The 15,960-nt window shown below is 32.6% G+C and overlaps 1 protein-coding gene across 3 annotated transcripts in view; it reads left to right on the top strand.

The window, feature by feature from the left end:
- Positions 1-8,022: 8,022 nt before the first annotated feature.
- The window catches only part of LOC143071290 (uncharacterized), a 44,725-nt gene continuing 36,787 nt past the window's right edge, over positions 8,023-15,960 (top strand). For 2 of the 3 annotated variants that reach the window (XM_076245513.1, XM_076245511.1), the window contains exons 1-3: positions 8,023-8,105; positions 9,450-9,532; positions 10,871-10,959. In XM_076245513.1, coding sequence (XP_076101628.1) covers positions 9,484-9,532; positions 10,871-10,959 — 138 coding nt within the window. In that variant the 5' untranslated portion in view covers positions 8,023-8,105; positions 9,450-9,483. The remainder of the gene's footprint in view (positions 8,106-9,449; positions 9,533-10,870; positions 10,960-15,960) is intronic. The other variant, XM_076245512.1, reaches the window with a different exon arrangement.

Raw genomic sequence — 15,960 nt, 5'->3', positions numbered from 1 at the left:
GCGCTTGAAAAATTTGTCATGTGAATTTCTCACTTATTACGAGTTATACTGTTAACGGACCCCCTACGCCCCCTTTATTTAAGCAGTAAGTCAACTGTATGTGGTGTATAAAAGGATTATATGTGGTGTATAAATTGATTATATGAGGTACATGTCAGTCGGACAGGTTTCATCTAACCTTGACCTCTTTTTCTTGGTTCATTTGTAAGATTTAGGTAACGTTTTTATGCCCCACCTACGATAGTAGAGGGGCATTATGTTTTCTGGTCTGTGCCTCCGTTCGTCCGTCCGGTTAAAGTTTTTGGTCGAGGTAGTTTTTGATGAAGCTGAAATCCAATCAACTTGAAACTTAATACACATGTTCCCCATGATATGATCTTTCTAATTTTAATGCCAAATTATAGTTTTGACCCCAATTTCATGGTCCACTGAACATAGAAAATGATAGTGCAAAGTTCAGGTTAAAGTTTTTGGTCAAGGTAGTTTTTGATGAAGTTAAAGTTACATCAACTTGAAACTTAGTACACATGTTCCCTATGATATGATCTTTCTAATTTTAATTCCAAATTAAAGTTTTGACCCCAATTTCACGGTCCACTGAACATAGAAAATGATAGTGGGAGTGGGGCATCCGTGTACTATGGACACATTCTTGTTTTTTAAGGGCTAATATCAATATGTTAACTACATTTGGTGATTGGAAGGTGTACATGTCTGTCTGGCAGGTTTAGTATAAGGGAACGACCATTTAACGTTTAAAAAGAGGGGTTGGGTTATGGTTATTGTGAAAAAACTGAATTAATCTGTTTGCCGAAAACCATAAGTCATGCGTACAAGATGTATAGAATAATTGTAAGGTGTAAATGTTTGTCTGAATCAATCTGTTTGCCGGAAACCATAAGTCATGCGTACAAGATGTATGGAATAATTGTAAGGTGTAAAAGTCTGTCTGACTGGATTCATATGACCTTCACCTCATTGTCATGCGTCTTCATGAACATTAATTTTTGTCGAGCCTGCAACTTTTGTTGCAGAAAGCTCGACATAGGGATAGTGATCCGGCGGCGGCGGTGGTGTTAGCTAACTTCTTAAAAGCTTTATATTTTAGAAGGTGGAAGACCTGGATGCTTCATACTTTGTATATAGATGCCTCATGTTACGAAGTTTCCGCCAGTCACATGTCCAATGTCCTTGACCTCATTTTCATGGTTCAGTGACCACTTGAAAAAAAAAGTTCAGATTTTTTGTAATGTTGAATTCTCTCTTATTTTAAGTAATAGGATAACTATATTTGATATGTGCGTACCTTGAAAGGTCCTCATGTCTGTCAGACAGTTTTCACTTGACCTCGACCTCATTTCATGGATCAGTGAACAAGGTTAAGTTTTGGTGGTCAAGTCCATATCTCAGATACTACAAGCAATAGGGCTAGTATATTCGGTGTATGGAAGGACTGTAAGGTGAACATGTCCAACTGGCAGGTGTCATCTGACCTTGACCTCATTTTCATGGTTCAGTGGTTATAGTTAAATTTTTGTGTTTTGGTCTGTTTTTCTCATACTATATGCAATAGGTCTACTATATTTGTTGTATGGAATGATTGTAAGGTGTACCTATCTAGCGGGCAGATGTCATGTGACCTTGATCTCATTTTCATGGTTCAGTGGTCAAAGTTAAGTTTTTGAGTTTTGGTCTTTTTATCTTATACTATATGCCATAGGTCATCTATATTTGGTGTATGGAAATATTTTATGATCTTTATGTCAGTCGCACAGGTTTTATTTGACCGTGACCTCATTTTCACGGTTCATTGCACAGTGTTAAGTTTTTGTGTTTTGGTCTATTTTTCTTAAACTATAAGTAATAGGTCAACTATATATGTTGTATAGAAGCATTGTTAGCTGTACATGTCTGCCTGGCATGGTTCATCTGACCTTGACCTCATTTTCAAGGTTCATTGGTCTTTGTTTAGTTATCTTGGTTAATGTTAAGTTTATGTGACAGTTGTATTAAAGCTTAGCTTTATACTTAGGACTATCAACATAATATCAATGATTAGTATAGAAGGCGAGACATTTCAGCGTGTGCACTCTTGTGTATGATACTTGTGGTAACAATGACCTTTATCTTTATTAGAGACAGAGGACATTAAAGCAGGCTAGACTTACCAGCGTGTGCACTCTTGTTTAATAAGACTTATCAAATAAAACATACATGTATGTGATATGGTTTTGGTTTCAAATAAAATACCTATTAAAGAATAGAGAATAAATTGGTGCACAAGTACATTTAGGTATAAAGAAAAACAGAAACTACAAATTAAATAAAATAGAACATCTATAATACTAAAATTACGAGGTCCAATTTGTCAGCCGTCATCACGTAAAAACGACGAATCAAAGAATTCAACTTTATATACAACTAATATAGTACAAAGGTGTAGATTAAAAATTACACCACTCCAGGCCCTTTTGTTTTCCACGTAATTAATATTGCCAATAATTAGGAAGTTCCGGGTCGAGTCCGATACCGATACCAATAGTATAATCACGTGTTACCTATTACCTTATCTGTACGTTCCGCATCTGACAGGCGCACCACCAAACGGTGTATTCAGGATTAATATGCTATATACACGGGTCATAATCACAGGGTTGACACTACTAAATTGTCAAATTGTTACCTATTGAAGTATTTTAATCCGTAAGACTTTCTAAGATAACAATACGAATACTAAAAATCTGGACTAAAAATAAGTTTCAATTTGTTAGCGGGCATGAAGTAAAACAGCGAATCAAAGAATTCAACTGTATTTATAACTAATATAGGACAATGCTGTTGATTAAAAAATACTCCATTCCAGGACCTTTTGTTTTCCAAATAATTAATATTACCAATAATTGATAAGTTCCAGTTCGACGGGTACAAACAGAAAGATTTGAAAGCAGAGAAAATTGTGTATCTTATAATCGGCATGACTTTATCAGATGGCAGTACTAATACGAAGATAAGGCTTGCGCATAGTTATATACTTTAATTCAGTCACGGATCCGCGATATCACGGGTGTGTTCTAGTAGACATGAAGAATAAAAGAACTTATCTTTAATACCCGACACGCAACATTTAGTTTATAGCAGCATAATGTCAAATGACAAATATGTAATACTAACCAATTGATTTGTAGATCAGAAAAGCAAGTCAGACATTTCAACATGTTCGGAATCACATTAGGTTGTTCCCTTCATACATTTTTGTCAGTTAAAGAATTGCACTGATAATTGTAGTTCTTGACGGGCCTGTTACTTTTGACGCAGAATGCTCTACATAGGGATAGTGATACGGCGGCGACGGCGGCGTTAGCTAACCTCATACAAGCTTAATATTTGAGAAGGTAGATGACCTGGATCCTTCATACTTTGTAAATAGATGCCTTATGTTATAAAGTTTCCATCTTCCAGATCTCCATTGTCTTTGACCTTATTTTCATTGTTCAGCGACTACTTGAAATAAAATGCTGCGCTGATCGCAGCTGGATACGACCGCAGAGGTTCAACCCTGAACAGTTGGGGCAAAAATGGACACAATATTCGCGCTTGATACATGTCTGAATTTTGATTGTAATTAAACTTTTACACATAATAGGTTTCGGACACAGAATAACTGTAGTCAAAGAACTTAGAATTGGTTATATGATTTGAATTTATATTCATTTTTTTGTATTTGTGCAATACACTATGCTGTTGCGAATCCCTCTTTCAAAACAAAAAAAGATTACCTCCCTTACACTGCTTTTGAATTGTCCATTAACCAAGAAACCCTTGTTTTGTGCCTTTTTTCTTCTTATTCCTAAACGGTTTTAGCCATAACCCCCAGAGTCAAACATATCCATCCCTATGTGGTATGGAAACTTGTGGTATAATATCAGAGAGATTCATCCACAAGTTACCGTCTGGAAACTAGAAAAATGCTTATTGGGCCCTTTTTTGGCCCCTAATTCCTAAACTTTTAGGACCATAACCCCCAAAATCAATCCAAACCTTCCTTTGTGGTTATAAACCTTGTGTTTAAATTTAATGAATTTCTATTTACTCAGTATACTTAAAAGTTATTGTCCGGAAAACCGAATGTCTTTGGACAACGCAGACGACGACGACGACGTGATACCAATATATGACCGCAATTTTTTTTTTTTTTTTTTTTTGGGGGGGGGTCGTATTATAAGTTATATGGTTCGCTAATGACCCCATATGGATCCATAGAGGGTTAGTAAAATCCATAGGGGTGTGGCCGGAGGTCCAATCCCCGAGTATGGATTTTTTTCACCCTCTATGGATTTTATTCACCCTCTTTGGATCCGTAGGGGTCAGTAGTTAACCGTATAACGAATTTATCGCACGCTGGACTTTTTCTGCTGTGTTTTGTTGAAAAAGAAACCATGAAACACAATAACATTAATAGATGACGTTACCATTAACGCGTCATGAACCCCCTATGAAATTTACTTACCCCTACGGTCTCATAGGGGGTCACCACGTGACGGCGTTAAACCAATCACAACGTGCCAATTTACCCGCGGTGCGATAAAAAAGTTAAGATTTTTAGTATCTCAATTATTATGAGTAATAGGATAACTTTATAAAGTATGTGCGTACCTTGCAAGGTCCACATGCTCGTCAGACAGTTTCATTTGACCTCGACCTCATTTTATGGATCACTGAACAAGGTTAAGTCCATATCTCAGATACTAAAATCGATACTATAGGTCTACTATATAAGTTAATGTATGGAATGATTGTAAGGTGTAAAAGTCCAGCTGGCACGTGTAATCTGACCTTGTCCACCTTTTCAAGGGCTAGTGATTATAGTTGAGTTTTTATACGACCGCAAAATTTAAAAAAAATTTTGGTCGTATATTGCTATCACGTTGGCGTCGTCGTCTGCATTGTCGTCGTCGTCGTCGTCCGAATACTTTTAGTTTTCGCACTCTAACTTTAGTAAAAGTGAATAGAAATCTATGAAATTTTAACACAAGGTTTATGACCACAAAAGGAAGGTTGGGATTGATTTTGGGAGTTTTGGTCCCAACATTTTAGGAATTAGGGGCCAAAAAGGGCCCAAATAAGCATTTTCTTGGTTTTCGCACTATAACTTTAGTTAAAGTAAATAGAAATCTATGAAATTTTGACACAAGGTTTATGACCACAAAAGGAAGGTTGGGATTGATTTTGGGAGTTTTAGTTCAAACAGTTTAGGAATTCGGGGCCAAAAAAGGGCCCAAATAAGCATTATTCTTGGTTTTCGCACAATAACTTTAGTATAAGTAAATAGAAATCAATGAAATTTAAACACAAGGTTTATGACCACAAAAGGAAGGTTGGGATTGATTTTGGGAGTTGAGGGCTGAATAGGTTAGGAATTAAAGGCCAAAAAGGAGCCCAAGTAAGCATTATTCTTGGTTTTCGCACCATAACTTTAGTATAAGTAAATAGAAATCAATGAAATTTAAACACAAAGTTTATGATCAATAAAGGAAGGTTTGGTTTGATTTTGGGAGTTTTGGTCCCAACAGTTTAGGAATAAGGGGCCCAAAGGGTCCAAAATTGAACTTTGTTTGATTTCATCAAAATTTGAATAATTGGGGTTCTTTGATATGCCGAATCTAACTGTGTATGTAGATTCTTAATTTTTGGTCCCGTTTTCAAATTGGTGTACATTAAGGTCCAAAGGGTCCAAAATTAAACTTAGTTTGATTTTGACAAAAATTGAATCCTTGGGGTTCTTTGATATACTGAATCTAAAAATGTACTTAGATTTTTGATTATTGGTCCAGTTTTCAAGTTGGTCCAAATCGGGGTCCAAAATTAAACTTTGTTTGATTTCATCAAAAATTGAATAATTGGGGTTCTTTGATATGCCAAATCTAACTGTGTATGTAGTTTCTTTAATTTAAGTCCCGTTTTGAAATTGGTCTACATTAAAGTCCAAAAACTTTACAAAAATTGAATTCTTGGGCTTTTTTGATATGCTGAATCTAAACATGTACTTAGATTTTTGATTATGGGCCCAGTTTTCAAGTTGGTTCAAATCAGGATCCAAAATTATTATATTAAGTATTGTGCAATAGCAAGAAATTTTCAATTGCACAGTATTCAGCAATAGCAAGAAATCTTCAATTGCACAGTATTGCACAATAGCAAGAAATTTTCTATTACACAGTATTGTGCAATAGCAAGAAATCTTCAATTGCACAGTATTGTGCAATAGCAAATATTTTCAATTGCACAGTATTGCGCAATAGCAAGAAATATCTAATTGCACAATATTGTGCAATAGCAAGAAATTTTCAATTGATTGGAGTTATCTTTCTTTGTCCAGAATAGTAGTTGAATCAACTTAAATCATTGTTTTATACAATAAACAATGTATATTCACTTTAACTACCAACTGGTAAATTAAACTCCATTAGAAATTTGAATTGAGATCAGTTTTGGAAAAAGGGAAAGGGGGATGTGAAAAAAAATGGGGGGGGGGGTTTAAATTTTTCTCATTTCAGATTTCATAAATAAAAAGAAAATTTCTTCAAACATTTTTTTGAGAGGATTAATATTCAACGGCATAGTGAATTGCTCAAAGGCAAACAAAATATTTTAAGTTCATTAGACCACATTCATTCTGTGTCCGAAAACTATGCTGTGTCAACTATTTAATCACAATCCAAATTTAGAGCTGAATCCAGCTTGAATGTTGTTTTCATACTTGCCCCAACCGTTCAGGGTTCAACCTCTGCGGTCGTATAAAGCTGCGCCCTGCGGAGCATCTAGTTGTGTTTTGGTCTGCTTTTTCTGATTTCTAAAATTGAGAATGGAAATGTGGAATGTGTCAAAGACATCACAACAACCCTGTATGCAATAGTTCGACTATAGTTGGTGAATGGAATGATTGTAAGGTGTACACGTCTATCTGACAGGTGTCATCTGACCTTGACCTCATGTTTACAGTTCTTAGCCCAATTCAAAATTGTTGTTCTTGGTCTGTTTTTTCTAAAACTATTTGCAATAGGTCAACTATATTTGGCGCATTGAATTAATGTAAGGTGTATATATTTCTGTCTAGCAATTATCATCTGACCATGACCTCATTTTCATGGTTCATTGGTCAATGTAATTTTCTTGATTTGTTTCTTATATACTGTATGCAAAAGCTCAATAATATTTAAAGCATGTAATGATTGTAAGGTGTACATGTCTGTCTGACAGTATTTATCTGACCTTGGCCTCATTTTCAATGTTCAATGTTAAGTTTTCCTAGTTAAATTTGTTTTTTTTTGATGTGGAATAGGTTAACTACATTTAAAGCATATATGGTGTATGGAATTATTGAAAGATGTACATGTATTTCCAGTTTGGTTTACCTGACCTTGACCTTTTTTTCGTGTCACATTTTAAATTGATTTTATAGTTGTAGTAACGCTTTATATTTAGGACTGCAAACGTAATATCAATGGTAATTAAAAGAAGGCGAGATATTTTAGGTCAACTATATTTGGTGTATGGAATGATTGTTATATGTATATCTCTGTCTGGCAGGTCATGGTCGTATATCCTTGACCTCATTTTCATGACGATTCATTTGTTTCAGCAGTTATGTATATAATGTCCTATAAGTTAAATGTGTCAACTTCATAAGGTGACTGCCACGGAATTGTAAGATCTATATGTAAGTCGTGTAAAACAGTATATTATATCAAGGTGCATTGGCGGGGGGAACACATTCTGAGACGTGCCTGTGTATCCACAACCGTTGCTGATAGATAGTCATAATAGTAAACTTTGAATTGACAGTAAATAGAAAAAAACGATTTATTTGTAGTATATTTATGTTCTTATAATACATTAAAACGCGAAAATAATTGAAATTAATACAAAACGAAAAATCACGGATTTGGGAAAAAAGGTGGACTGCTTAAAAAAAATGTCCTCCGTGTTATTAAACATTAAATCAGCACTTCAATGGAGAATCATCTGACGTCACAATCACCATAGTTGTTTACAAAGCTTCAAAATGGCGGCTTGACGGGCACCTGCCAAATTACTATTCAACTGATGTGAGTGAATGTGGCTCTGCTGTAACCCTGTTATTGTTTTAAGACATAGTTGGGTGTAAAATATTGATTTCCTCAATCCTGTATCATGACAGCAGAGAAATTTAAAATTAATACTATATTTTGACTATAATAATAAAAATATTTTATTATCCAATTAAATGAATAGGGCTCTTCACGGTTAGTTCGGCCATATTGGATAGGGGGCAGATTTTTTGGAAGGAGGTGGAAATGGTATGAAAGTGTGGGAAATCCTATGTGTGTTTCCAAGCAACAGCTCTGTTTCAATGATGTTTTCCCGTATTTTTCACACCATTTTTACCTCTATTATGAAAATCTGCCCCCTATCCAATATGGCCGAACTAACCGTGAAGAGCCCTATTAGGCATTATTATAAGATTTACAACCTTTTCTGCAAATTATAATATTTTCAACTGCAATGGTACCAAAACAAACATTATGAAAAATAGAAATGGGTCATTTTGTACATATATCAAGGGGTAACTTCGTGCAAAGCATTATTATTCCTACTTTACTGGCTTTATTTAGAAAATTTAGGTTTTGTGGTAAATAAAACTAAGATTATTGTAGAAGATCCAGACTTTATTACAGAGATCAGGGGGGTTCCAACTATATGTACCCTTTCAAATGCATTGATCATCCCCAAAAAGAGGGGTTACAACCCCCAGAACCCTCCCCCTGGATCTGCCACTCACTTGCTTTTCTATGATGTGCTAGCGTTTATTTTTTAAGAAAAATTCTAAACAAAAAATGAAAAACTAGATTTTTTTTAACAGTATAAGTCCAAAAATATATCCAACTTTCAGAAAATTTGCATGTTTACATCTTACAAATTTAGCCAATACACATCGATATATCTATAAACAACTCTGTTCCAAAAACCGTAAATATTACCTTTTTTCACCTGGCCTAATCACTATTTCCATATCAAAATCAGTTAAAATAAAACAACATTTTTTTTATTGAGCTCTCTTCTTTCATTTCCTTTCCATTAAAAGTAAGAAATGTATGAGAAAGGGAATGAAAAAATACACTTTAAATAAAGGGAACCATATTCCTGGACAACGAAAAACGGGATCATTACTTGTGATCTGGGGCCATGTGACAAACATTATTATGATATCAGATAGAGCTGTTAACCTTTCACATCATCTTGTCTACATACACATGCTTCCTTGGTGATCTTTGCTAGCCAAGGATAATTATGACCCAATCCTTTCCTTTTCACTCTTGGCAATAATATGGTCAGACAAATATATATAGAAAAATGCCTTTGTCTAACTTATAACTTGTAATATATTATATCTAATCTTTTTTTTTATCTAGTGACATAAGTCCTGCTGGTCAGGAACTTGTTAAAATGGCAACTAAAGAAAAAATCAAGAAAAAAGCACCACCTGCTCCAGAAGGTATACAATATGTTTCAATATTCTTTTTTTAAATGAATAAAATGAGATAGGGGTATGCATAAATGAGAGAAAGCAACCAAAAAACATAAACACAGAAAGATATTATAGACACTGTACATAAGAGGGGTATGCATAAATGAGAGAAAGCAACCAAAAGACATAAAAACACAAAGATATTGTAGACACTGTACATAAGTCTTTGATTATATCATAATAGTACATGTCTGATGAACACAAATGATTTACTAAACAAGAGGCTCTCAAGAGCCTGAATCGCTCACCTTAATTCTTTTGGTTAAATCTCTCATCAATGATTATTTTGGCTTTTCAATTTATTTAAATGTTTTTTGGATCGTCCTATTTTCTTCAAAAGCCAAAAAAAATAATCATTTTCTCCTATGTTCTATTTTAGCCATAGGAGCTATGTTTCTTGACATACAAGGAAATAAAATATAAAATTTATACTAGATACTCTGAAACTCATTTAGCCTAAGTTTGGCTGAAATTGATACAGCAGTTTCAAAGGAGAAGATTTTTTAAAGTAAGTCAACATGATGAACAAATTGTTAAAAAAGTCTTTAAAGGGCAATAACTCCTTAAGGGGTCAATTGACAATTTTGGTCAAATTGACTTAATTGAAGATCTTACTTTGCTGAACATTATTGCTGTTTACAGTTTATTTCTATCTATAATTATATTCAAGATAATAAACAAAAACAGCAAAATTTCCTTAAAATTATCAATTCAGGGGCAGCAACCCAACAACAGGTTGTCTGATTCATCTGAAAATTTCAGGGCAGATAGATCTTGACCTGATAAACAATATTACCCCGTCAGATTTGCTCTAAATGCTTTGGTTTTTGAGTTATAAGCCAAAAACTGCATTTGACCCCTATGTTCTATTTTTAGCAATGGCGACCATGTTTGTTGATAGATCAAAACTTCGGATACAATTTATAAATAAGATACCCTAAGGAACATTCAGTTAAAGTTTGAAAGTATTTGGCCCAGTAGTTTCAGAGGAGAAGATACTTGAAATAGTTTACGACGACAGACGACGGACGCCAAGTGATGGCATAAGCTCACTTGTCCCTTCGGGACAGGTGAGCTAAAAAGATAAAAAGGCATGCTTAGAATGAACATAGACAATAAATATTATTAAACAAAGGTTCAAATTGTAACACTACATGTTCATTGAATGAAGTCTTTATGCTATGTATCTAAGTACATTTGTAAGCACTATCATTCTCCTGTTTTCTTGTTATTTATTTGAATGGTTATGTTAAGAATACCTATAGATTGACATTGCTATTATAGAATATTCTCTAAAATTTACAGCAGTAGAAAGACCAAGTAGTGCACACAGTCAAATCAGTGTTAAATCTGCTGAAGTGACAAATATCACAGACAATACACAGAAAGAAAAGGTAAATACAAACATCACAGACAATACACAGAAAGAAAAGGTAAATACAAATATCACAGACAATACACAGAAAGAAAAGGTAAATACAAATATCACAGACAATACACAGAAAGAAAAGATAAAATACAAATATCACAGACAATACACAGAAAGAAAAGGTAAATACAAATATCACAGACAATACACAGAAAGAAAAGATAAATACAAATAACACAGGCAATACACAGAAAGAAAAGGTAACTACAAATATCACAGACAATACACAGAAAGAAAAGGTAAATACAAATATCACAGACAATACACAGAAAGAAAAGGTAAATACAAATATCACAGACAATACACAGAAAGAAAAGGTAAATACAAATATCACAGACAATACACAGAAAGAAAAGGTAAATACAAATATCACAGACAATACACAGAAATAAAAAGTAAATACAAATATCACAGACAATACACAGAAAGAAAAGGTAAATACAAATATCACAGACAATACACAAAGAAAAGGTAAATACAAATATCACAGACAATACACAGAAAGAAAAGGTAAATACAAATATCACAGACAATACACAGAAAGAAAAGGTAAATACAAATATCACAGACAATACACAGAAAGAAAAGATAAATACAAATAACACAGGCAATACACAGAAAGAAAAGGTAAATACAAATATCACAGACAATACACAGAAAGAAAAGGTAAATACAAATATCACAGGCAATACACAGAAAGAAAAGGTAAATACAAATATCACAGACAATACACAGAAAGAAAAGGTAAATACAAACATCACAGACAATACACAGAAAGAAAAGGTAAATACAAACATCACAGACAATACACAGAAAGAAAAGGTAAATACAAACATCACAGGCAATACACAGAAAGAAAAGGTAACTACAAATATCACAGGCAATACACAGAAAGAAAAGGTAACTACAAATATCGCAGACAATACACTGAAAGAAAAGGTAAACACAAATATCGCAGACAATACACAGAAAGAAAAGGTAAACACAAATATCGCAGACAATACACAGAAAGAAAAGGTAACTACAAATATCACAGGCAATACACAGAAAGAAAAGGTAAATACAAATATCACAGGCAATACACAGAAGAAAAGGTAAATACAAATATCACAGACAATACACAGAAAGAAAAGGTAAATACAAATATCACAGGCAATACACAGAAAGAAAAGATAAAATACAAATATCACAGACAATACACAGAAAGAAAAGATAAATACAAATATCACAGACAATACACAGAAAGAAAAGGTAAATACAAATATCACAGACAATACACAGAAAGAAAAGGTAAATACAAATGTCACAGACAATACACAGAAAGAAAAAGTAAATACAAATATCACAGACAATACACAGAAAGAAAAGGTAACTACAAATATCACAGACAATACACAGAAAGAAAAGGTAAATACAAATATCACAGACAATACACAGAAAGAAAAGGTAAATACAAATATCACAGACAATACACAGAAAGAAAAGGTAAATACAAATATCACAGACAATACACAGAAAGAAAAGGTAAATACAAATATCACAGACAATACACAGAAAGAAAAGGTAAATACAAATATCACAGACAATACACAGAAAGAAAAGGTAAATACAAATATCACAGACAATACACAGAAAGAAAAGGTAAATACAAACATCACAGGCAATACACAGAAAGAAAAGGTAAATACAAATATCGCAGACAATACACAGAAAGAAAAGGTAACTACAAATATCACAGGCAATACACAGAAAGAAAAGGTAACTACAAATATCACAGGCAATACACAGAAAGAAAAGGTAACTACAAATATCACAGACAATACACAGAAAGAAAAGGTAACTACAAATATCACAGGCAATACACAGAAAGAAAAGATAAAATACAAATATCACAGACAATACACAGAAATAAAAAGTAAATACAAATATCACAGACAATACACAGAAAGAAAAGGTAAATACAAATATCACAGACAATACACAGAAAGAAAAGATAAAATACAAATATCACAGACAATACACAGAAAGAAAAGGTAAATACAAATATCACAGACAATACACAGAAAGAAAAGGTAAATACAAATATCACAGACAATACACAGAAAGAAAAGGTAAATACAAATATCACAGACAATACACAGAAAGAAAAGATAAAATACAAATATCACAGACAATACACAGAAAGAAAAGGTAAATACAAATATCACAGGCAATACACAGAAAGAAAAGGTAAATACAAATATCACAGACAATACACAGAAAGAAAAGGTAAATACAAATATCACAGACAATACACAGAAAGAAAAGGTAAATACAAATATCACAGACAATACACAGAAAGAAAAGATAAAATACAAATATCACAGACAATACACAGAAAGAAAAGGTAAATACAAACATCACAGACAATACACAGAAAGAAAAGGTAAATACAAACATCACAGACAATACACAGAAAGAAAAGGTAAATACAAATATCACAGACAATACACAGAAAGAAAAGGTAAATACAAATATCACAAACAATACACAGAAAGAAAAGGTAAATACAAATATCACAGACAATACTTAGAAAGAAAAGGTAAATACAAATATCACAGACAATACTCAGAAAGAAAAGATAAAATACAAATATCACAGACAATACACAGAAATAAAAAGTAAATACAAATATCACAGACAATACACAGAAAGAAAAGGTAAATACAAATATCACAGGCAATACACAGAAAGAAAAGGTAAATATCACAGACAATACACTGAAAGAAAAGGTAAACACAAATATCACAGACAATACACGGAAATAAAAAGTAAATACAAATATCACAGACAATACTCAGAAAGAAAAGATAAAATACAAATATCACAGACAATACACAGAAAGAAAAAGTAAATACAAATATCACAGACAATACACAGAAAGAAAAGGTAAATACAAATATCACAGGCAATACACAGAAAGAAAAGGTAAATACAAATATCACAGACAATACACTGAAAGAAAAGGTAAACACAAATATCACAGACAATACACGGAAATAAAAAGTAAATACAAATATCACAGACAATACACGGAAAGAAAAGGTAAATACAAATATCACAGATAATACACGGAAATAAAAAGTAAATACAAATATCACAGACAATACACAGAAAGAAAAGGTAAATACAAATATCACAGACAATACACAGAAAGAAAAGGTAAATACAAATATCACAGACAATACACAGAAAGTAAAGGTCAATACAAATATCACAGACAATACACAGAAAGAAAAGGTAAATACAAATATCACAGACAATACACGGAAATAAAAAGTAAATACAAATATCACAGACAATACACAGAAAGAAAAGATAAATACAAATATCACAGGCAATACACAGAAAGAAAAGGTAAATACAAATATCACAGACAATACACAGAAAGAAAAGGTAAATACAAATATCACAGACAATACACAGAAAGAAAAGGTAAAAGAAAAGGTAAATACAAATATCACAGACAATACACAGAAAGAAAAGGTAACTACAAATATCACAGACAATACACAGAAAGAAAAGGTAACTACAAATATCACAGACAATACACAGAAAGAAAAGGTAACTACAAATATCACAGACAATACACAGAAAGAAAAGGTAACTACAAATATCACAGACAATACACAGAAAGAAAAGGTAACTACAAATATCACAGACAATACACAGAAAGAAAAGGTAAATATCACAGACAATACACAGAAAGTAAAGGTAAATACAAATATCACAGACAATACACAGAAAGAAAAGGTAAATACAAATATCACAGGCAATACACGGAAATAAAAAGTAAATACAAATATCACAGACAATACACAGAAAGAAAAGATAAATACAAATATCACAGACAATACACAGAAAGAAAAGATAAATACAAATATCACAGGCAATACACAGAAAGAAAAGGTAAATACAAATATCACAGACAATACACAGAAAGAAAAGGTAAATACAAATATCACAGACAATACACAGAAAGAAAAGGTAAATACAAATATCACAGACAATACACAGAAAGAAAAGGTAAATACAAATATCACAGACAATACACAGAAAGAAAAGGTAAATACAAATATCACAGACAATACACAGAAAGAAAAGATAAATACAAATATCACAGGCAATACACAGAAAGAAAAGGTAAATACAAATATCACAGACAATACACAGAAAGAAAAGGTAAATACAAATATCACAGACAATACACAGAAAGAAAAGGTAAATACAAATATCACAGACAATACACAGAAAGAAAAGGTAAATACAAATATCACAGACAATACACAGAAAGAAAAGATAAATACAAATATCACAGACAATACACAGAAAGAAAAGATCAATACAAATATCACAGGCAATACACAGAAAGAAAAGGTCAATACAAATATCACAGACAATACACAGAAAGAAAAGGTCAATACAAATATCACAGACAATACACAGAAAGAAAAGGTAACTACAAATATCACAGACAATACACAGAAAGAAAAGGTAACTACAAATATCACAGGCAATACACAGAAAGAAAAGGTAAATACAAATATCACAGACAATACACGGAAAGAAAAGGTAAATACAAATATCACAGACAATACACGGAAATAAAAAGTAAATACAAATATCACAGACAATACACAGAAAGAAAAGATAAATACAAATATCACAGACAATACACAGAAAGAAAAGATAAATACAAATATCACAGACAATACACAGAAAGAAAAGATAAAATACAAATATCACAGACAATACACAGAAAGAAAAGATAAATACAAATATCACAGGCAATACACAGAAAGAAAAGGTAAATACAAATATCATAGACAATACTCAGAAAGAAAAGGTAAATACAAATATCACAGGCAATACACAGAAAGAAAAAGGTAAATACAAATATCACAGACAATACACAGAAAGAAAAGGT

This window comes from Mytilus galloprovincialis, chromosome 4, assembly GCF_965363235.1.
Source record: "Mytilus galloprovincialis chromosome 4, xbMytGall1.hap1.1, whole genome shotgun sequence".
Classification (NCBI taxonomy): domain Eukaryota; kingdom Metazoa; phylum Mollusca; class Bivalvia; order Mytilida; family Mytilidae; genus Mytilus; species Mytilus galloprovincialis.
The sequence above is the reverse complement of the archived record's forward strand: the minus strand, read 5'-3'. Positions and strand labels throughout refer to the sequence as shown.